We start from the raw sequence: 22,176 nt of genomic DNA, 5'->3' as shown, positions 1-22,176 counted from the left end.
TAATGACATCTTAAAAGTATTTGGACACAAAACTTGCAACCTCTCTTCAAGGAGTCACCACTGACCTCTCAGAGAAGCTGTTGACAAACCTTGTACTACTCACCCTTGAGACTCACTGTAGTTTCAGACACATTTTAAATATGAAAAATACATCTTCTTGTCTTTTCAATAAACTGCTACAGCCCAACTTTTTGACTGCTAAGATCCACGTGAAGTGACAAGAAGTCAGTCAGCATTGTTCAACATAATTTTAATCTCCACTGAGGGGAAATTATAGAAACATGTTAACACAGACAGCAAATGTTTGGGGAAAGACCATATGGTGTTATGATGGGGGTTTAGTTCATAGAAATGTAATCTAGAATTTTATAAAAATTATATGAAAGAATAACAACACCTTTCAGTAATGTCAGACAGTATAGAAAAAAATAAATCTCAACATTAGTCATACTCTGATGGTCCTTCTAGTAAGAATTTTGAAAGTGCTCTTTAATCCCAGTGTAGCAACTTAAGCTTAGTGCAATAGGTCAGATCTGGTTTAAAGCAGGTATTTATAGCAGCTGTGCAATTCCTACAATGGACAAACTCCATGATCTAAACATGAACACTAAATGAGGTAAGTATTAGAATTAAACATTCCTTAAATAGCTTACACAACAACTCTACAAGGAAAACCGTGCTGCTCCCTCACAGGATGGCTCCAACCTAAACACAACATAAAACCTGTTGTACAAATCAGTAAAAGTTATAAAAGCTCTTGCAAAATATACAGTTTAGTAGTACATTTACAACCCACTGGTACAAACAGTACCTAATGCCAAACTTCCCAGGTAGTGCAACTGAATTTGCTTTGAATACATTACTTTGTTCCCAAATCCTCCTAAAAGCTCCATATAAAGTTAGCACATTATGTCAATGTAGGAATGTCACTGCATTCCTTAATGAACAAGAAAAATGAAGGATTTGCTTACCAACTATGACTGCAACTAGAAGTACCATTGATCTCTGAGCAAGTGAAAAGCACAGCACTAGTTGGGGAAAAATAATTTAAATCTACTTCTCAGTGTTTTATACATGGCAATAAGTAAGACAGCCTATATTTCTACATAGTTTTTTCGCAGGGTTGCTGAGAACTGTAAGATCAGCTTTCACTGGACTGCAGTTCCTCTGTCTGTGAGTTACAGTGCATGGGAACTACTGCCTGTCACATGCAGAGCTCATCTGGAACACCAGGCTGGAAATGGTGAGCCCTTATGGCTCATTTGCATATGGAGCCAAAGGTGTTTCATATTCTATTTCACAAGGTGTTGATGAGCAAGATTTAAGTCACTATCAACAAAAGGAATAAAGTAAATTTACAAACATTCCTTCTAACTGTCTATGGCTTCAAAGCCATAAATAAACTGCCCTGGCTTTTACAGTATTGCACTTCCCTTTAGTGTTACACTGACAGCTGAAGTCTGCACAGAACTCGTTTTCTAACAATATTTCAATTTAAAAAGCAATAAATAAAATGCAGTATTTAAAAAACCCCACAAAACAATAGCTTTAGTCCATATTCCTCCCCCCTCAGACCATGCTGCACCATCTGAAACAGGTCTGGGACAGTCTTTGGATACCAACTGCATAGATCTTCTAACATAACAGACCCACCCCCCTCCACCCCACACTCTTTAATCAGAGAAGCAAATTAAGCTTTCTACAGCAATATTAGACACAAAGACAGTACCCTTGAGTGCATATCTCAATTAGTTTGAAAGGATGTGTTGCCTTAGCTGAAGATAAATTCGGCAGTTAGACAGAGTTACTCTGTATTGCCTCTGGGTTATGTGACCAACATTCAGTGACCTGTCACTGCAGTGACAAGTTGCTGAAGTCCTTGGCAGAGTCTCTGACCATCTGATCCAGGCTGGGACTCCCAAGAGCACAGGCTGGCTGCTGCCTGCCCAGGAGCCCCAGGCTGTGCAGGTTGAGGATGGAGTCGGCGATGATGCGCGCCGTCCTCTTCTGGTACCCCCCGGATGTCACCATCAGCACGGGCACCCCGCGGCTCCTGGCAGCCCTGAACACCACCTCGTCCCTCTTCACAATGCCCTGCAAGGCCACCACAGGGAGAAATAAGTGAGAGCAACATGATGCTTCAGTTCTAACCTGTGGTTTATGCATTTACAGTATTGGATGCTTGCTAAGTGTTTGGGCTTTACAGTTTACAGTAACAATTAAAAATTCAGTCCTGTTAGCTGGTTTTGCATGTCTGATCATTTAAGAAAAACCCAACCACACCATCCCCCAAAACCCCCAGCAAACCAAATGTCCTTGGCTTGTTTTAGAGGACACAGCAGATAGAAGTTTTTAGTACAAATTCCTACAAGAATTCCGACTCAAAGGCCATAAAGCCTAAACTGATTGCAAATTTTACACCTACTTCCCAGGTGAGGAATTGAGACCAGGAAAGACTCTCTGAATTCACAATGCTTTAATTTGTGCCCAACTTGCACAGCACCATCTGTCAAAAGTTTAGTAACTTGATCAAAATTTCACAATCTTACAGAAAAGCCCAAAATTCAAATCAAGTTTTACACATTCACAATCACTGGCTGAATCTCAAGTCCCGGTTTCTGCAATAAGAGCCAGTAGTTAATGCTACAAGAATCTATGGCTGAAGGGGAAGTTGCAGAATGTAAGCAATGGTAAATCCATAAAAAGAAAAAAATTCTTTCTATTCTTACTAGGAGAAGGGTATGGAATTGAAAAATAGCAAAGATTGCTGACCAAGAGGTGGTGGACTGTCATTGAACGCAGGCAAGAGCAGAGTGTGAGTCTTCTGGGTTTGAAATAAGCCCATGAGAGTCAAAAGTACTTCAGGAATGAGTGAGAACAGAATTAAAAATCTACTTTTGTAAAAGCAGAGTTCCAGATACATGCAATTCATTAGAACTCATCAAAAAAAAAAGGCAAAACACAAAACACTTGCAACACAACAGACAACAGCTTACAATGGACAGCTCAAAACTTAAATAACTGCAAGCTGGTGAAGGGAAAAGGCATCACAATGCAATAAAATAAATGCAATAAAATAAAAATACACAAATCCAAGAAGCAGCAGTAGAAGTGTTTCAAAATGAACATGCACTGCCCAGGCTGGTTACAGGAAGAGTGGAAGAACATCAGGAAATAACACCCTGCTATTAATTAGACCACAAACAGATGGTAAAGGGAAAGAATAAAACACAAATGTAGCAGAAAAAAAGTATCTTGTAAAACCATCCAAGAATATTGTTCACTGCACGGTCTGACACAGCCCTGGGAGAGAACCAGGAATAACAAATGAAGAGTAAGACAAAGGAAACTGAAGAATTCTATTAGAAACAGATCCTTAAAGGAAGCAACAGAATTACAGAAGGAGCTGCAGGGCCCTGGGGACCCAGCAGAGGATGCATCACTGTTATCCCACACCAGAGCTGGAAGCAGCCCCTGCTCTCAGGAGCCTCACTGCTCCAGCAGCTCCAGGGAGAGTCTGCTGGAGCTGAGGGGAAAACTTGGGCTTACTCCCACATTTCTGTGGAAAACAACAGCCTGGCATAGTTCCCACTCACAAACAAAGGGAAGAGGGACTCAGCTGATGCACCGCAGGCTTTTTTACAGCCTCATGAACCAGGAAACCATCACTCAGGAAACCATCACTCAGAGAACTCTGAGAGCCCCATTCTGGGCACAACTAACACTGCAGAGTAAAATACAAATGACATCTTCAGGAGCAGAGGTGGAGCCTGCACTAAGGACCTTTGAAGAGAGGCACTGTGCAGGCACGATGCCTTTCCAGCACTGGGATTTCAAGCCTGCATACCAGAGACAAGAACTCTGCCCTCAGAGCAGACACTAAAGGCTTGAGCTCCCCCCAGCTGTGCAGAGAATTCCTTTCACTCCTCCTCGTGGCCAGGGAAGCTGCTTCACCTTTCTTCCCCCATCCTCACATTCTGTGTCTGCACAGAACCCAGAAAGCTACAGCAACTCCTTTTTCTTGGCAGTGAACACTGCTCCTAATCAAAGTGCAGAAATTTGGGGGTTTTTGTAGAGGCAAATCCAAAGTATCTCCCTATGACCAAGCTGTCACTTCCCTGGTTGCCAGTGGGCTCTGCTTCACCAAACCCCATCTCACACCTCAGGCCATCTCCTCTCCAAGGTCCCAACCAAGTCCAAGCCCCTCAGCTCTTCCTTCGTGCAAGAGAACTGAGCAGAATTAAAACTGAACAGACCAAGTGGTGGCTCAAAGAGGGGAATCTGAGAGCTCACAGATCAAACAAGCACTTTTCTGTACTGATTTGGTGGTCATTAAAGAGACCTAAATGTGAAACAGGAGAGAGATAGCACAGAGGAACTGTCAAGAGAAGGAATCACAAAATCACATGAAGGAAATAAGAGGACTGTAAATTTTTGCTTATTTTAAGAAAAGCAGAAAGGTAAAGACTTCTATGAAACTTTACAGAATAAACCAAAATTTGGTACCAAACTGGGGAAAGTAAATGGTATCTGAAGAAAAAGGTCAAGAAAAGGAAAGTAACTGTTCATTTGCTGAGAATGCACAGCCAGGCTGCACAAAATTGTTATAACCATGAGGGTAGCTTAAAACAGCTGGGAGTGCTACAGAAGAAATAAGGTGTAAGATACACACTGGGGGCAGGTGACAAAAGAAATACATTGCAAAATGGGTCATGTAAGGGGAAAAAAGAACCAAAGAAAGAACAAACCAAGCAGGGAAAATAAAAGTCAGGTGAAGCGTGAAAATATATGTATCTCTCTGGTTACTGTTTGGGTGTTGGCAATCAGTGTATTTTAGAGAGAAGATGAATGGTACTGGAACAGGCACCAGAAGAACAGAAATATTCAGAGTCAGGAGAGGGAAGAAGGAAGAGAAGGGTGAAGGGCAAGGGGGATGTGTGTCTGTGAGAGGAGGGTGGAAATGGTCTGTGACACACCTGGGGGGAAATGGCCAGGCCTCCCAGGGGATCCCCATCCAGAATGTCAGTGCCAGCATTGTAAACAATGATGTCAGGCTGGAATTCATTCAGGGCTCCCTCCACGTGGGTCTGCACCTTCTGCAGGTACTCGGTGTCCTCTGTGCCCCACTCCAGTTCCACCTTGCGTTTTATGGCACCTGAGGGACAGCAAAGCAAGCACTGCTCAATAAACACAGCACTGCTTTGAAAGAAAATGCACCATTTAGGTAAGCAGGTGAAAAAAATTACATTTCTGGAAGCTCTCTCAATACATTGCAATTTCACAGAAACATGAATTAAATAAAACTATTCAACTGCTTGTTTTCTCAGCAAATGTAAAGCACAATGACCTTGAAAAAATTCCATTGAAGAGAGAAAATTAGATGCAGGACAAAAAAATATAATCTGAGATGCAAATGGAAAATGTTATTGAAAAACAGCTGATCTGCAAGTCCAGTTACCGATCAGCAGAGAAATCATAAAGAAAATTATTAACTTAAAAGTAACTTAAATAAAGCATAAGGCAAAGAAAACACTGAACTGCTATTGCAGAGGAAACAGCTGGGGAAAAACAAGATAAATATCACTGAGAAATTATGAAGATGTTTTATTTTTATCACAACACTCAAAACTTCACAGCAAGGGATCATGAATTTATGTGAACTGCTTTATGAATGTATAACAAGATTCAGCTTTGCCCCAAGCATTTTCAATTTAATGTTCTTACCCTGTAATCCTACCAGAGGAGCAAATGTCAATTCTTAATTCAAATCAAATTATTTCTAATGCTTCTAATAAAGCAATAGAAGTTGAAAATGAAGGCTGAGAAGGTAAAGGAAAGAAACCCAAGGTTATGCAGCTGAATTTTGGGTGCTTTTATGGAGGGATGTGTGACTGAATTATTCAAAGCCATGCCAGAGCTGTTCCAAGGCATGACTTCTTCCTCACACTAAATGATGTGGAGTCTCACATCTTAAATATGGATTCAGCCCCCACCAAGTGTGCAAGAATGCCCTCAACACATAATGACAACTCCTCTTGTGATTGCTGCCTTTTGTTCTGCTTTTCATCTTTGCTCAGCATCAGTGAAGCTTTTCTTTTTCATCCTGTTATTTTATATTGCATCAATATTAGTTTCAAAGATTTTTGCTTCTTTATGGTTTCTCAAAGTTTCAGCCTTTCCTGCTTTCTCTTCAGCGAACCAGTGCTTTTCCTCATCCCTCTTTCTCCTCCTAAGCCTGTGTAATCCCAGGCTGCTTTGCTTATGGCTTAACACTGGCAAGGGGAGCTTCTCCCTGTTCTCCCCTCCCTACTGAAGCCCATGGGGCAAAAAATGTGTTGAAGAGGTTCCTGCAATAAAACCTGGAAGAAACAGGCAGGAAGTCCAAGGAGACAGTGATCAACTGGAGTTCACCCTAAGGATCCAAAATCTCGTGTTCAAGCCTCTGCCCCTCTGCAAGGAGATTCCCCCTGTGACCCCATCTCTGCCTGGTCACCCACTGGAAAGGGTTTAAGGGACTTAGCCACAAAAATTCTATTTAGACATTCTTATGCAAAGTGCAAGGAGCTACATATTCACTGGCTCTGGCCCAGCCCTGTGCAGCTCATCCTTCATCTGCAGAAAAGGAATGCTGGAATTCAGTGTGGCACTGCAGCTCAGTGCTTCAGACTTGCTAACAGGGACTGACTCTGTTTTGGTCTTAATCCATCTGTTCAAATGCTGCCATGTGATACATCAATAAAAGGATGCTTTTCTTGGGGGGAAACCCCCCATATTTGCTTGCCATTTGTCTGCCTCTAGACATGGTGTGCTTTTAATGGTCATTTTTAGCTTAAAACCTTGAAGTACTACAATTCTTAGTATCTTTACTAGTCAAAAGACAGCAGTGAAATGCACTGCACCTAACTCTTGTCAGGAATCCAAATGAAGTAGGTTTTTCAGAGCAACAGCATCACTGAAGGAATCCAACAGCAGAACAACTCCCCCAGCAACCCCTGACTCAGTGAACAAATTGAGCTTGTAGTAAATGACAGTGCAGCAGAATCAAAGACCAAATAAACGTGGGGCTTTTGCATTCCAATTTAACCATTATCAAAGCCCCACTAATTAATTGTGGCAGGCCACAAGACACAACAGACACAACACAGCAGGGATAAACAAACCACAACCAACCCAAATCAAGTACCAGCTCTTAATGTGGGGATGAGAGGGAAGGGGGGAGTCCCCATCCCTGCAGGTATTTAACAGCCTAGATGTGGCATTTAGGGACACTGGTCACTGGTGGCAGTGCTGGAGGAATGGTTGGACTCAACCTCAGAGGGACTTTCCAATTTTAAATTCTGTGGTTCTGTTCCAGGACTTTCAGATGCAGATTGTTTCCTTCATGCTTATCTAACAAATTCTACTGGCAAGGCAACACCTGAATATGTTATAACTTCATTCTCAAAAGAACATGAAACCTTTTTACTCACTATCATCTAATCCTCTCATAAATGTAATATAAGGGAAAGATGAAGTTCTAACAACTCTCTTCAAATCAAAGGATTATTCAGCTTCCTGCTCCAAGCCCTGGAATGGATTGCCAACAATATCCACTGACATCTCCCCACACCCTGCACTCCAAAATGTCATTCCTGAAGTGAGGGAAAACACTACAGCATGAACACTGTTATGACACATCACAGTGAGCAGTGAAAATGATGTGAAATTAAAAATAATAATAATAAAAAAGAAATCTGGGTAACAGTGTTGCAAGGAAGCTTTGCAGTAAATAAAGAAGTTAGGCAACAACACAGTAGGTCTGGAATATTTGGGAAGATGAATCTCAGTTATACTCACGTTTAGCAAAACCATCCCCTGGGTAAATATATCTATTGTATGCATCCATAATATAAACCCGAGGATCATCCATAAAGTCTCTCTCATGGCCATTTCCCTGCAGGAAATTTACAGTTAGCTATTCTAGAATGGCAACACAGAATTAAATTCACAGTGAATTCTAGAGTAATTAACGCCACAGAGGTTCTAATATTCATAACTCCTGTGTCATTCTCTTATTTATAGTGCTGGAGATTACTTTGAGGTGTGCAGTTTTGGGGGGCTTGATGGGATCAGTCTGAAGACTGCAGGTATTACTGCAAAAAAAATCCTTCTCTCTCTGAAGGTAATTTGCTTGGATCTCATTACACATGTAAGAAAAATAAGCAAAAATCAGAAGCTAATTATCCTCAAGAGCATAACAAAAGCAACTGTGCCCACCAAACAGATCTATCATCTTCCAAATGTGCAAGAAAAAGTCACTTTCAACTGCTGCAGGAATACTGAGTATTCTTATGTAAGAATTAATGAATAAATAAAGCAGACTACAGCTCTCCTGATAACTCAAGCCTGGGTGAGGTAAGTATTCCCTGGAAAAATTATAAACAATAACAACCCAATAGTTTAACACCAGAAATTCCCTACAAAAAATTGTACTGGGTGTGAAGAGGGATGCTCAAGAGAAAACTCAGGTTTGGAATAGTCCCCCCTCCCCATTTCTGAATTTAAATACTATTCTTTTGTCCCTCACTTATTTTCACTAATATATAAATCATTTTACCACAGCAATCACTAAGATAATTTTATTTAAATCAGTGTATCATAAAGGACCAGAGCCCCTCTCCCTGGAATTTCACTTAAAGTACAGAAACAGACATTTCCATAGATACAGCTGCTGTAATTCAGTTTTTATGCTGACAAATAGCAACTCTATTTATTTCTTCAGCATCTTTGGTCCACAAATAAACAGTTCATGCACACAAGCCTAGGAATATGAAAGCCTCTGGGGGAACCATTTCCTTACGAGAGGTGAAACTCAGCACTGCACTAAGAATTGGAACAGTCACAAGATGAGAGTATCTGCATCCTTAAACAGGATCTGCTCAGCTACTTCAGATACCTCTCATTCCCCCAAGAAAGGAAACAACAGGTGTTTTAATGTGCACACTGAGACTACCAGCACATCTGAAAACCAAAATACATCTCAAGTGTTTTTCAAAACCAAACCATCCCCACGTAGCACAAAACAAATCCACAGCCTGACAGAGAGGCTGAAGAGAACCATGAACACCAAACACCTTTCTGCTGCACCATCTGTGTCCTGCTATCATGGTGATTTTAGGACACATAAGAGAAATGACACAAGATTAAAAACTTGCAGCCATTAGGCTTCCTCGGTGCCCCAGAACGGTGTAAAAATGGTTTCTTTAGACATAATAAATCACCTGAAATGCCTCAGGCTGGACATCACTTTGGTGCAATAACTGCCTTTCTAAAAATACCATCTCTGGCCTCTCAGGATTTATTTTGCAAATCCCACCAGAGCTGAGATTTGATCTCAGTACCACAGTAACTCACTCCACCAGGTGAAGAGGGATGGATCCTTTACTTCATTAGCTTGAAGCTAGGCTTAAAATTAAACCACTGAAAGTCAAATCCCTCCCCTGCAGAGGCTGCTGCAGTGACCAGGCGTTGGGAACCAGCTGGGATTGTGTCTGGAGAGATCCTTGCTTCTCACGCGAGTGCAACGCAGCAAGGTTTTTCATGCAGCCACATGATGGAGCTGCAACTCAGGTTAATTTCATTAAACTGGCTTAAGAGCCTTTTGGGCCATAAAATAACTGAAGAATCAACTCTTCAGAGTTTTTCATCATCTCTGATTAACTTTGTGTTCCGTGATTTTATGTTCGTATTAAAAAAAGGTATTTATCACACACTTTTATTTTAAGCAAAACATCCACAGCACTGAGTACAGGTAAACTACTCACCTGATGGGCATCCAGATCAATAATTGTGGCTCTAGACACTCCTTGTACTCTCTCAAATAAGAACTGGATATATAAGCAAGGAAAAACATGGGAAAATGTATGAATTTAGGTGACAGATTGAACTGGAAGCTCTAAGATTGCACAGTGCATGACTGTTGGCATTTGAATGGAGGGTACATCTTTTTGTTACAGTCACCAAACAAACTGAGACATGATTCTCATACATTTAATGTAAACATCTCATTATTTGACATAAAAAGGTAATTTTTGTTAAAATAAAAGCCCTATACATTTCCACCAGATAAAAGGAAGAGGCCAGGCCCACTGAGGGATCACAGAGCTGATGGTGACAGCATCCAACTGCAACAGCCTAAAATTCAGTGTTTATGAAAAGCTGCTGTAAGGACTGCGTGCCTTAGAGCCATTTTTAGTGACAGAATTAATTTCTTATTCTGTCTGGGAAGAAAAAAAAGGCTTTTACTTCTTTGAGTTTTAACTTTGCTGCTAAGTTACCATCTTTAATACAGACATAGTAAAACCCAAAGATTTTGTACAAACTGTCACCCACTGTTTTCTCAATCTGTATTTTAATGGTAGGTGAAAAAAGAACACTGTGGATTACTTTTCTGCAAATTGCCATGTACAGAAATTAGGATGTTATGTCACATGGTGTGCTACAATCATTAGAGCTCTTTAGTGTTTGATTATTACTGATACTTTATAAATATTCTAGTATACAAATATACCATAGCTCATTTGATAAAAATAAGCCCTAATTGCAGAAGGCTCTTACTTCAGCCATTCAACAGCTAAGTACCAAATGCATTCATTCCCATTTGGTGACTATTTTGGAGACATTCGCATTTTTATTCATGAATGTGAACCAGTCTGAGCCCTGTACGGTGCACTTTGATTCAGAAAGAGGATTTTTGTCTCTCTATTTGTCTTGACTGTCACCACTGAAATCAATGTGGAATGCTCAGGTTCACCTGCAAGGCCAGGAGAATTATCACTGAGGATATTAGAAATCCATCTGATTTGATTTGGAGTGGTTTTTGCAAGACAACATTATCAATGCAATTACAGTCATGCCTATTTACATTGATAATTCTGACCCCTGCAACTCTTCCCTTCCACTTTACAACTCTCCATATCCCCATTCCTGCCCATCTGGAAATAGCTTCATTTTCTCTTATTAAGATGTAAATTAGTTCTTAGGAATTCACATGGATTTCTCCTCCATTTGCAGAAACAGCACAAGGCAGTGGTTTAAGAGCAGTTCTTACCTTGATGGCCAGTGTGATGTCAGCAAATGCACAAAATCCTCCCCCTTTGTCACTGGAGCAGTGATGGAAACCACCCCCTGAACAGAAAAGTCGAAGGGATGAAAAGCTACAAATTAAACAAAAGCCAGATACTAAAAACATTGATGGGCTTTGCAAAGAGATGTAAATGAGAACATTCAGATGCTCTTAACACACTCTTTAGGGTATCACCAAATTTGTACTCACCCACGTTGATGGCCCAGCCTCTATCCACAGCAAGCTTTCCTGCCTTAAAAAAAAAAAAAAAAGATACAGTTGGAATTCCATAAACAAATGAGGCAACAGCTAATTTCTGCTTCCACCCCAAATCACTCCTGGTATTCCAACGGGCCCGTGGAATTTTCAGATCTTTCGCCACTGAACCAGATCCCCGAGTACAACCCTTAACAAAAATGCCCTCAGCATAAGGAGCTGAAAGAGTATTTGCTATTCATCTGTATTTCCTTCTCTGGCAGCTGGAAAAGGGAAAGAGCAGCGCTGGAAAAAGTAAAATATGACAAAGAAGCTCCTTATGTACTTCATGTTCATGCACTGATTGAGGAATGTAAGCTCAAAATCCTGGAACACAGACATAAAAAACCAGAGTTCCAGCTGGGGATGGGACCAGACAAGTGCTCCAGTGTGAAGTGTCCTGGTACTTGTACTTTTTATAGGATAGAACACGCAGGGTATAGATTCTTATTGCTCTTTTGCCCTCCAGTACAGGAAAACTGTGCCTGTATCTCTCCTCTGAACTCAAGTGACGTTTCAGGGAGGGGAAAGCATTGACAGGTAAGAGATACACAAGGCTTAAATGATGTAATTTTAACTGAAAATCCTGATTATTTTGGCCAGGAAAAGTCATACAAGCATTTAAGGGCAGCATTGCTTAACTGGTCTGTTAAAAGTAATATTACTTTAAGATATTCCTAGTTACAAGTGAAAGAAAAAACAGGGAGAGAAAACATTTAAAAATTATTTTATGTCTGTAGTCATGAAAAAAAAAATTACATATCATATCCAAAATGAAGTTTGGACAGTTATGAAATCTTTATAACCAATATTTACATTTGAGTGGTTTTAATTCAGTAGTAGGACAACTATTGGCATGGTAAACATGATCCTGCTATGATCATGCCAACTTACACAAATTAGATTTTGGGGAAAGACTGCAGTTTCTGAACTATAAAACCCATTAAGTCCCAGGGAGAACATATTATCTGCAATTTATCACACTTCCTAGGGATTCCTCACCAAAACCCAATCTTCCCATATTGCTAAAATATCATTAAAAAGTAGAGAAACTCAACAGGAATTTTTGTAATAAACAGGCCCATCAGGAATAGCAGAAAATTGCACTTCTGACTTGTACTGTACAAATTTTATTGTCTGATGAATAAAATTTGCTTTTAAAGTACATTCCTATTTCCCCATAATGAAAAAAAAAAAAAAAGAAAAAAGGTTAAAATAACAGCACATGGCCTCAAGATGAATCCCACAGTGTCCAGTAGTGGCATCTGTGTTTCAGAAGCCATGAGAAAAACCAGACCATTGGTAGGTGCCTCCTCTACCTGAGCACATTTCCAACTGGTGAACACACACCTGGGAGTTAAAGATAGCACAAGCACAGTGAAAAACATAAGCAAAGCAGAGAAAAGGACTGCCTAGCTGGAACCAAGCTGAAACAGGCTTCACACACACCGAGCTCCTGTCAAGAATATCCAAGGCAAAGCATCAGGAAGCTCTAAACTCTTCCCAAGTTCCTCTCTCAGACCACTGCCTTCATTCCTGTGACAATCTTGCAGTGACAGCATGGCTGTAATGAGAGGAAACTCTGCAGGTCCCTGCTCAGCAGGACTTGCTCTGAGTGACAACCAAATATTTTTAAGCACCTTGAACTATGTGAAATTCTTTCTCCCTCCTCCTCTCCATCTCTGCTTTTGCCAGTTCATGCCTTCTTGGAGGAGGCAGCACTTTTGTCACCTGGCCTATCACCATAATCCAATACATCTGAAGACTTATCCAGAGCCCAGCAGGTTCTTTCAGAATTCAAATCCTTAAACAGTGCTTTAAAAAAGTTGGTTTAACTTTTGTATTTCCCAGCCTAACTCACCTTAGACATGTGGGAGCTGCCATAAACCCTGTTCCTGTATCTGGCACGGCAGCACTGTCCAAGGCTGACAATCTCAGTTACAGAATCACCACAACTCCCAAATTTACAGTGCTTGATGAACAAATTTCAACATGATAAAAGTGCATCAAGAGCTCCTTACCATTATTGTTCCTCCTGTCTGGGTTCGTAGAGGTTTCAGAACTTTTCTCTGAACAATGAAATTGGGAAGAAAGGCAACTGGTGGAATTTCTGTGATTGTAGCCACAACAAATGACCACTGCAAAGGGGAAAAAGAGAGTTCCAATTAATGTTTTGTGGTTGGATGATGACAATTAGCTCTCTCATTAGTTATTTATTGAAAAGGTGCTCACAGGTCCTTAGGAAGAGTTTTATTATTTTTAGATGGAAGTGACCACACAAGTTCTTATTAGTGACCTCTAAACAGGTTCATCCTCAAGTTTTTAACTATGAGAATCATCGCTTCCCAGATTTTAGGATCAAAATGTATCAAATCAGCAAGTTTTCAGGAAGGCAGTATTTCAGAAAATATAATATCCTTCAAATTGGGAGGAAGAATTTTAAAATGCCCTTTGGCTATGCTTGATATATTGTTCAAACCTAAAATATCTATTCCTGTGTGGAATCAAAAGGATATACCAAGGAGAAAGCAAACACAAACAAACAGACAACTGAACTAAGAAGTTCAAACACTTAAGTGAACACACAGTACAAACTTTAGCATAGAGAACTGATTAAAATTTATTTAGCATATTAAACACTTCTGGAAAATGTTTCAAGGAAACAATTTGTTCAAAAGTCTTCAAGGTTAGAACACAAAATATTTGCAATATGCAAATGCTTTTTTTTTTTTTTTGCAAACACATTGATTACTTCAAAGAACTCAAAGAACTTCCACTAACACTGCTACTAGTGATAACACTGCTAAATATATTTCAAAGCCTAAGTCACAAGCAAGAATATACCTGTCCAACCAGTACTGACACACTGAGGGACTGAGGATTAGGACTTGCCACCATGTACAGAGAGTCTGAACAGATCCTATTTTCTGCAGCATTAGGAACTGTAAGGAGACTGAGGGCACTGGCTGCCCCATTCATGCAATGCCTAAGTCCTAACTATATTTTACCAACAGTTAATTTCAAAATCTCTCTACTTTTATATTTGCAAGACATTTTTCTGTTACCATCTTATCAGCTGTCCATCACAAGGTGCTTTAATTATTTTTTAGTACAGTCAATCTTGATAAAGCCCCTTTGCAAGACATTTTAGCTTTTAAACAAACACATTATTAAAAACTATATTCAATCCTGTTGTTCTAAAATGGAAATTAAAAGGTCACATTTGGATAAAAAATAAATTTTACCTCAAATGCGAACGATAATCACACAGAAAGTTTTAACAAAGTTTAAAGTAAGATTAATGTCAACAGAGAGAAGTGGGAGCAACCATGACTCAAACCAGCAATTATGATGCAGCTGCAGGTTTTTAGGTGGAGGTGAGCAGTCCAGGTGTGGTGGGAGTTTTGGCTCCCAGGCTCGTGGTCACAGCTGGGGCCATTCCTGTTGCCACTCGCTGCCCACACCTGGGCCTGAACTGGGATCAGTGATTCCAGCAGAGGGGGGGAGTCACCAACTGGGAGCAAAGTCTGGGGGTTCAAGAAGGCAGCCACACGTGAAGGAAAATGCTTCTCCACTTAGGAACTGAAAATCCGTGGAATGTTTTATGCTTTATTCTTCAGTGTGCTGGTTTTGTTTTCCACCGTTCACCACAACAAATTCCCAGACCAGCTTTATCCTCAGCATTTGCATTTCAGTGTTGGCTCATGTTTGTTACCATAGAACTTCTCATGAAAAAAAAGGGAAAAGCACAGTCAGAAACTGGCTCTAACCTCACTGCCTACCTCCTTCCCAAAGGTCAGAATGCTGACACACAAGAAATTCACTATTTTACATAACACTAGAAGAAGACAGCAAGTGGAAAAGTACTGCAAGCAAACGACCCACAGTCCAGTCACTACCTTGGAGATCTAAATTCTTCAGAGGAATAACTGAGGGGGAATTGCCTCAATTCAAAAGGCCAGACTTTGTTGTGAGGACTCAGCAGAGAAACAGGGAGACCCTTCCTGCAAACACAGACCTCATTTCCAGCAGCAGAAGGACCTTGTGCACACCTTTTTGTTTCTCTTCTGCCAATGCTCAGCTGGCTTTCAGCTGCTGCTAAGACACCAATCACCACCTACTCTTGCAAGTGTAGGCAATTTCCTACCAAATTCATGTTCAGATTTTAAAGGAACACTCAAGTGATCCATTATTTTAGGAGACCTGGGCATTCTGAAAAATGCAAGCAACTTTGTACTCTTTCCAGCTGATCTAATATAAAACTATGCCATTTATACCTATTTGTCTGGATTTAAAAGAAAAATAGCACAGTAGACTTTGGATAAGGCAATTAAGAGCTTTCACAGGGCTTTTCAACGTCTAGGACATTATTTTGCTTTTGCAACTAAGCACTTTTATCTTTGCTGCTTGGCAGGAATCTGCTGGTGCAACCACTACAACACCTTCCAGTTCCTACACTTGCAGGAAATATTCTCTCAAGAATAGGGGGAGAGGAGACACCCAGTTAATCCCATCTGGATACACACAACAGGGCTGGTCTTGGCCACAAGACACAAGTTATACAAGTGAAAGCATCCCATAGGTACTAAAAATATTATTGTGGCATTCCAATCTGAGCTACGCACATTAAACCCTGCTTCAAAGAAGTGATTCAGGAAAAAGAGGTGGGTGGTTCTATGGAATTAAAAGTTCAATATCCAGAATAACTGCAATAATATCAAATCTAATGATGCATGAAATTGCATGTAACTTCATAGCACAGAATGAAGAAGCATAAGAGAATTCGGGAAAGCAGTTAAGAGTGAAAAGGTTCACACAAACAACAGATCATTTATACAGAAAAATAAAACATTCCAGAAATAGCAATCCAAGGACTCTTCCACTGTGGAAGGGCATGGGTGACTCAAAATAACTTCTTTTGAATTATGAAATGGAAGAGTTCTTTTTTTCTTACAAATCCATTTTCTGCCCTCCAAGCAGAGTTGCCTGGTAAAAGTAATGTTACCTGCACTCATCTATTACCCAATTCCACCCACAGATGACTGGGTAGATTCAGAACCAGAAATCTCACACGTTTATGCTTCAGAGTCACACTGAAGTTAAACAAACTCATGTTTCCTTTAGAAATATACAGGGAATGTTCTTCATCCCCCCCTGCAGTCCTGTGAGCTGGCTCTGGAAACCTTCACAACAGATAATGTGCTTGGTTATGCCCTTTCATTGATCTTTCAACTCTCTCCATATTCCACTGATGGAGGCAGTGTCTGACTATGAAATGAGTACTTGCCCCCAACAGACTGGCCACACAACCCCCACACACATGCTCTGTCAAGATTACATAACCCCAAACCCCATAGAGCAATCCCTGCATTAGAAAACATCCAACAGAGTACCCCCATGTTAGTGGTTTCTATTGTATTTTCAATTGCAGAACTGTATTTTATCAGAGTACAACAAAACTTACACTGCTCAACACTAAAACCCTGGCACTAACAAGAATATTACTGACATCTCAGACATTCTAAGTTTGCCTATGTTTAATATCCCTGAAATATCCTTCCAGGTCACCTATTTCATATGGTAGACCCTCTTTCCCCTCTGTTATCCCTCTGTAGTGTGAAGTGCCCAGTATTTCTGCGGTTTTCTTTCAGTAATCTCAGTAACAATGTAATCAGTTACCACAGATACCATTCTATACCTGTAAGGCTGATTTAAAACAACTGTACAAGACATCCACTGCCTTTGACACTCACTCTGGACAGTTTGCTGGAAAAACAAATGAGCAGGTACAGCACCTTTAATTTATTAAGGTAGCGCCTGGTGTGAACAACCAAGAGATCTTCATCAGTCGCCTCCCGTGCCTGCACAATCAAGTCATCTGCAATTAGTTTTTCTTCTGCAACAGGAGAGAAATAAAAATTGGCATTGTACAGCACTGCTTAGCTCCCCATGACCCCCTCCAAACACTCTGCTCTGATCTTGGTGTGGTAACTCCCTCTGTCATGTTCATTGCTGGAATGACTTTAGGTTGCTCAGAGTTTGCAAGTTTTCCAAATACACCCCCTCTGTCACAGGCAAGCTGTTCAGGTAGTGTGTGTTTGAGAAATATTGTGTACAGGAAGTTTTCAGAGTGTGCTAAGATCATGGGGAGTTGAACTGAAAGGACAAACAGGTAATGACAGAGGATGAACATACACTGGAATCACACAACTCCTCACAGTTCAGGGTTTAGAGCCACCATTATTATAACATGCTTTAAAAAATCCCACAGTTTATACTAGGATTTAATCCCCTAAATCACAGAAGAATAAAGTAATAAATCAAAATTCAAAACAAAGTAATGGCTTGGATGTTCATGAAAGCAAACAAGCTTAATTAGGATATTTATATTACCCTCTACCTCAATCTAATTCCAAGAAAAAACAAAGAGCAGATATTCTTTCCCTTAGAGACCAAAAGATTATTTTAAAACTTTGTTTTATAAGAGCAAGTTACTCCAAGAATTCAGAATGAGTGCATATGATCACGACAAACAACAATTATAAGGAATCCTGCCGATCTTCCCAGGCAAATTTTGATATTTAATTGCTGCACAGCTGTAGCCTCCTAAGCCTGTATCTGTTCTTTAATTTTATACTTGAAGGAGAAAAAAACAACTCCGAAAACCGAGAGGTTTTGCTCTGAAGTGTTCTACAAGAACAGCACCTGCGACAACATTTGTTTTGGCAAGCTTCTGTTTCTCCTGACAGAGGCTTGAGGGACAATTCATTCATGCACTGGGGTCAAACAGAGCCAAACTCTGGAAAGATGCTCACTGCTGATCTGCTCAGTGATAAGGCACAGGGGAGGTCAGCTGTTGCCAGGAATTGCTACACAGCTACAGCAAACCAAGGGCTCTGGGGCATCCTGGGCCTACTTCCTCCTTTCAAAGGACAGTAAAACAATTGGGAAAACCAATTTTCTGTGAAATCCTGAGACATTTGAGAATAGGCATGTCACAGAAAAAGAGCTGGAGGAAAAGGGTTTACACAGAAGAAACAGAAAGGCAAAAGTTCTGATTAACTAAGAAAACTGTTGTGGAACTCAACACTAAATTATTTAAGGTTGGTAGAGGAAAAAGCCAAAACTCATCTACTAAGTTTATTAGAGTGTTCAAATTGTTTGACTTCAGTTAAAAGGATACAAGTCAGCCTGCAGTGGGAAGGGCAATCCTGAACTGCCAAGGATCATCAGCTGAAGGAGTCATTAGGACCACATAAAGAGAAGAGGCCTGGCTTTGGGACAACCAACAGCCTTTGAGCTGGCAAGAGAAAAAGCCTTTTTTTTTGGTTGTTGCTTTTGGTTTTTACTCCTGATGAGGAAGTTCGTACTTTAAATGAAGAAATGTCAAGATTTCACAGGCCCTGATCCTGCCTCTGGTTCTTACATTTGCATCTCCTTAAAGCATTTCTACCTGTATCCCACAAATGGTTTAAACAGCAATAATTAGAAGCATCATAGGAAGCTCTGCCTGTACTGTACTCAAAGCTCTTTCCAAACATCATCAGAGCAGAAGGATGAGGCTGCTAAAGAATGGACTAAAGTGCTACAGCGGCACTTCTCCCTCAGCCTGAGGAGCCCTGTGTGCAGTCCAGCTTGAGTAATGCAGCAAACCATCATTAACACCTGGTGTTTCACCAGCCACAGGAATGCCCCAGCTCCTGCTACACCAGGTGTAAAGGCAGGGAAGCACAAGGCTATAGGAAGCCTTGCACACTGCAACTCAGGTCTGGTAAGCCCAACACAAGCCTGTACTAACCACGTAATTTTCTTTAGGTTTTGTGCAAATGTTGGTTTAAGAGGCGCCTTCTGTTATGTTTTTACCTTTCAAGAAATTGATGATTTTCCCCCATTTCCCTGCATCAAAGGGGTGCAGCTTCTCCAGTCCCATGAAGGTGATGTTGTAGTCTGGGGAATACACAATGGGCCAGCATCCCAGAGGGGGGTCCTCGTACAGCTCCGTCCTGTGAGGCCTTGGCAAGCAAACACACACCAGTCACCACTTCAAAACACACTGACCACTTCTGCACTGAAGGCCCAAATTACAAATTAGTCCTAATACCAACTTTACAATTCTTAAACACGGTATTTATTACAGAAAAACTGAAACATTTGGTTCTCTCCCCTTGCCTTTCCAGGTGTGTCAATCAAAGGTGCACCCAGTTTGCAGACAACATAACCTTCATTACCTGCATGATTAGATTCTTATTTTAAATTCTGTATCAAAACACACACCACAATGCTTCTAACAACAGAAGCTTGGAAAGGTTTCTACGCTCCTTTCCTAGAAAGCAACAAACTATTTTGTGACCGTCTCAGCTAACTAGTAAGCCTTAGGTTTTTATTTGCAGTGCACAGAACCAGGGACATGCTTGTAACTCCGGATGTCACACCTGTAACCTTTAACCAATACTTTCCTCAGCCTCCCCCTCCAAATCACTGTATTTTCCCAACATCAGGGAACACAGCAGAACCAGCTCACAGCCCTCCTTCACAAGGCATTCACAAACCCAGCTTTATTAAATGCTCTATGTTTACAAAGACACACACCAATTGTTTTGTGGACGCCTGTGTGCACACGTGGGTCAGCAGGTCAAACCAAGGCTGAGATGGGATTCTGTGCTCACACTTAGCCTATTCCACCACCTGCTGGTTGCCTTCTGTGCCCCAAACTCCACCTCTCTGAATCATGCCGAGACCTCTCCTGCTCCCCGAAATGTAAAGTCTGGAAAAGGCCATGCAACATACTGTGCAAGACACAAGGGTCTTTTGTCAGGTGAACAATACAAACAGAAACACCCTTATTTCCAGCCTGAACATGCTCAAGAATACCCTTTCAAAACCCTGTGAGAAGCAAACCAAAGGAAACACGAGAACAATGGAGGTTTCTCCCCAGAACCCGCAGCCCGGTGCCTACACACGGCCCACGCCGGGAGCCAGAGCTGCCCGGCCCTTCCCTCGGCCTCCCCGCGGTACGAGGCGGGCTGGGACAGCCCCGGCTCCGACAGCGGGGCCTGGAGCCTCGGCCCTGCGGGTGCTTCGAACAGGGGCATTTCTCCGGAGCCCGGCGGGCTCCAGGAGGGACACCCCATTCCCGGCAGGACTCCCCGTTCCCAGCAGGACTCCTCCCGCCGGGGCGGGGCTGGGCCGGACCGTGTCAGGCCGAGCCCGCGGGGGCTCCGGGCGCTGTCGCAGTCCCAGCCCGGCCCTGCGGCTCCGCGGCCCCCAGGCCGGGCAGTGCCGGCCGGGCCCTCCCGCCGCTGGCCGCTGGCCGCTGTCCCCGCTCCCCTTGCCCCGCTGCCGTCCCCCGTGCCCGTACTCACATCCCCGCCTCCGCCGGGCCGCGCAGGGAAGGGCCGGCCCCGGCTCCTCCCGGCGCGGGGCGGGCTCACGGCAGCACGGGCGGGGCCGGTAGCGCGACCCGGGCCCGGCCGTGCCGAAGCGTGCTAACACCGGCTCGTACGTGGGACGGACGGGCTGTGCGCCATGGGCGGTGTAATGCAGCCCCAGACGGCCCTTGTCAAGGGAACTGCGAGGTCGCAGGAGAAGCCGCTGCTCTGATGTTGGGGGGGTTATATAAACGCAGCGTCAAGGGCCTCAAGGCGAATCCACACTAACGGTATCTTTGGATGGGAAAATACGATCCTCGCTGTACAATAAAATTAACAGCTCGTACCAGTAAGTCCTCCTAGGTCTACAGGAAAATGAGGAAAGCAAAGGTGAAATAGTGATCCTGTCTAACAGCAGCGGAACTGTTGGTGCTTTTTACTGCTCAGGATTCACCCCAGGGACAGCATCACTGAATTCAGGCACGCAAGAAAAGGGTTTCAAGTCAACCCCCATTTCTAAGCATAGTTAATTAATCCTGTTTGAATATTTACAACAAGCATTTCTTACACAGTTGTACAGCTAAATCAATAATATAATGAAAAATGGTCCATCAATATGAGCAGTATCTATGAATCCCAGCATAAATGCCCAGAAGCACTCTTTCTGCTGGAGGAGTAATGTCTCTTTACGAGAGTCCCTGATAAATGTCTTTTTTCTCAAAATATGCTGGCTTTGGCTTGGCATTCAGTTTTGATGGATGCCTGGGCTTCACCTTGGTATTTATTTAGCAGCAGGAGACTGTTACCCCATGAAAACATTCTATCGCTTTGACATTATCTTTTAATTAACGTTTATTTTGTTCTGGTCCTTTGTGTGCTCGCCTCAGTATTCCTCCAGCACATTTACCTTTTCTTCCTTGTTCCTGATTTCTTAGTACTTGGGATTTAATTAGAGTTTGAGTGTTTGGTTAACAAGCTACAAACACAGCTTGTTAATGTTTTAAGCCCTTCACGGGGCTAAATTTCTACCATGTCCTTATTTCATTTTCATTTATACGATTACTTAAATTAAAAATCCACTGACAGACTAGTTTCCATGGTTCTTGGATGTCATAAATTGTTTTGGAACGCTTCCAGGGATGGGGACTCCACCACTGCCCTGGGCAGCCCAGTGCTTGATGAGCCCTTCCATGAGGAAATTCTTCCTATTACCCATCCTGGACTTTTCCCTGCACACCCTGAGGCCGTTCCCTCTGCTCCTGTCCCTGTTCCCTGGGAGCACAGCCCGATCCCCCCCGGCTGTCCCCTCCTGTCAGGAGCTGTGCAGAGCCACAGGGTCTCCCCTGAGTCTCCTTTTCCCCAGGCTGAGCCCGTTCCCAGCTCCCTCAGCCTCTCCTGGGGCTCCAAAACCCTTCCACAGCTCCATTCCCTTCTCTGGACACGCTCCTG

At 42.1% G+C, this 22,176-nt stretch overlaps 1 protein-coding gene across 2 annotated transcripts; it reads right to left on the bottom strand.

Annotated features, from left to right (window-relative positions):
* Nucleotides 1–233: 233 nt before the first annotated feature.
* On the bottom strand, nucleotides 234–20,786 carry HDAC11 (histone deacetylase 11). 2 transcript variants are annotated; one of them, XM_063164367.1, is made up of 10 exons: nucleotides 20,722–20,786; nucleotides 19,223–19,371; nucleotides 17,155–17,255; nucleotides 13,381–13,497; nucleotides 11,315–11,357; nucleotides 11,090–11,166; nucleotides 9,804–9,866; nucleotides 7,837–7,933; nucleotides 4,977–5,155; nucleotides 234–2,094 (listed from the first exon to the last, which is right to left on the bottom strand). In XM_063164367.1, coding segments are annotated over exons 1-10 (1,071 nt in total). In that variant the 5' UTR covers nucleotides 20,724–20,786; the 3' UTR covers nucleotides 234–1,851. The 2 variants fall into 2 exon arrangements, with proteins under 2 accessions (XP_063020437.1, XP_063020438.1); XM_063164368.1 differs by lacking the exon at nucleotides 20,722–20,786 and adding an exon at nucleotides 19,949–20,205.
* Between the last annotated feature and the right edge of the window lie 1,390 nt (nucleotides 20,787–22,176).

This window comes from Melospiza melodia, chromosome 10 (genome assembly GCF_035770615.1).
Source record: "Melospiza melodia melodia isolate bMelMel2 chromosome 10, bMelMel2.pri, whole genome shotgun sequence".
Lineage (NCBI taxonomy): Eukaryota > Metazoa > Chordata > Aves > Passeriformes > Passerellidae > Melospiza > Melospiza melodia.
This window is presented reverse-complemented; position numbering and strand designations above follow the sequence as displayed.

Bases quoted from the DNA above. Each gene is read 5' to 3' on its own strand.
- HDAC11 (XM_063164367.1), bottom strand. The intron at 17,256-19,222 runs GTAAAAACATAA...CTCCTGTTGCAG, and splicing joins AATCATCAATTTCTTGAAAG to AAGAAAAACTAATTGCAGAT. The intron at 2,095-4,976 runs GTGTGTCACAGA...GTGGCCTTGCAG, and splicing joins GCCTGGCCATTTCCCCCCAG to GGCATTGTGAAGAGGGACGA.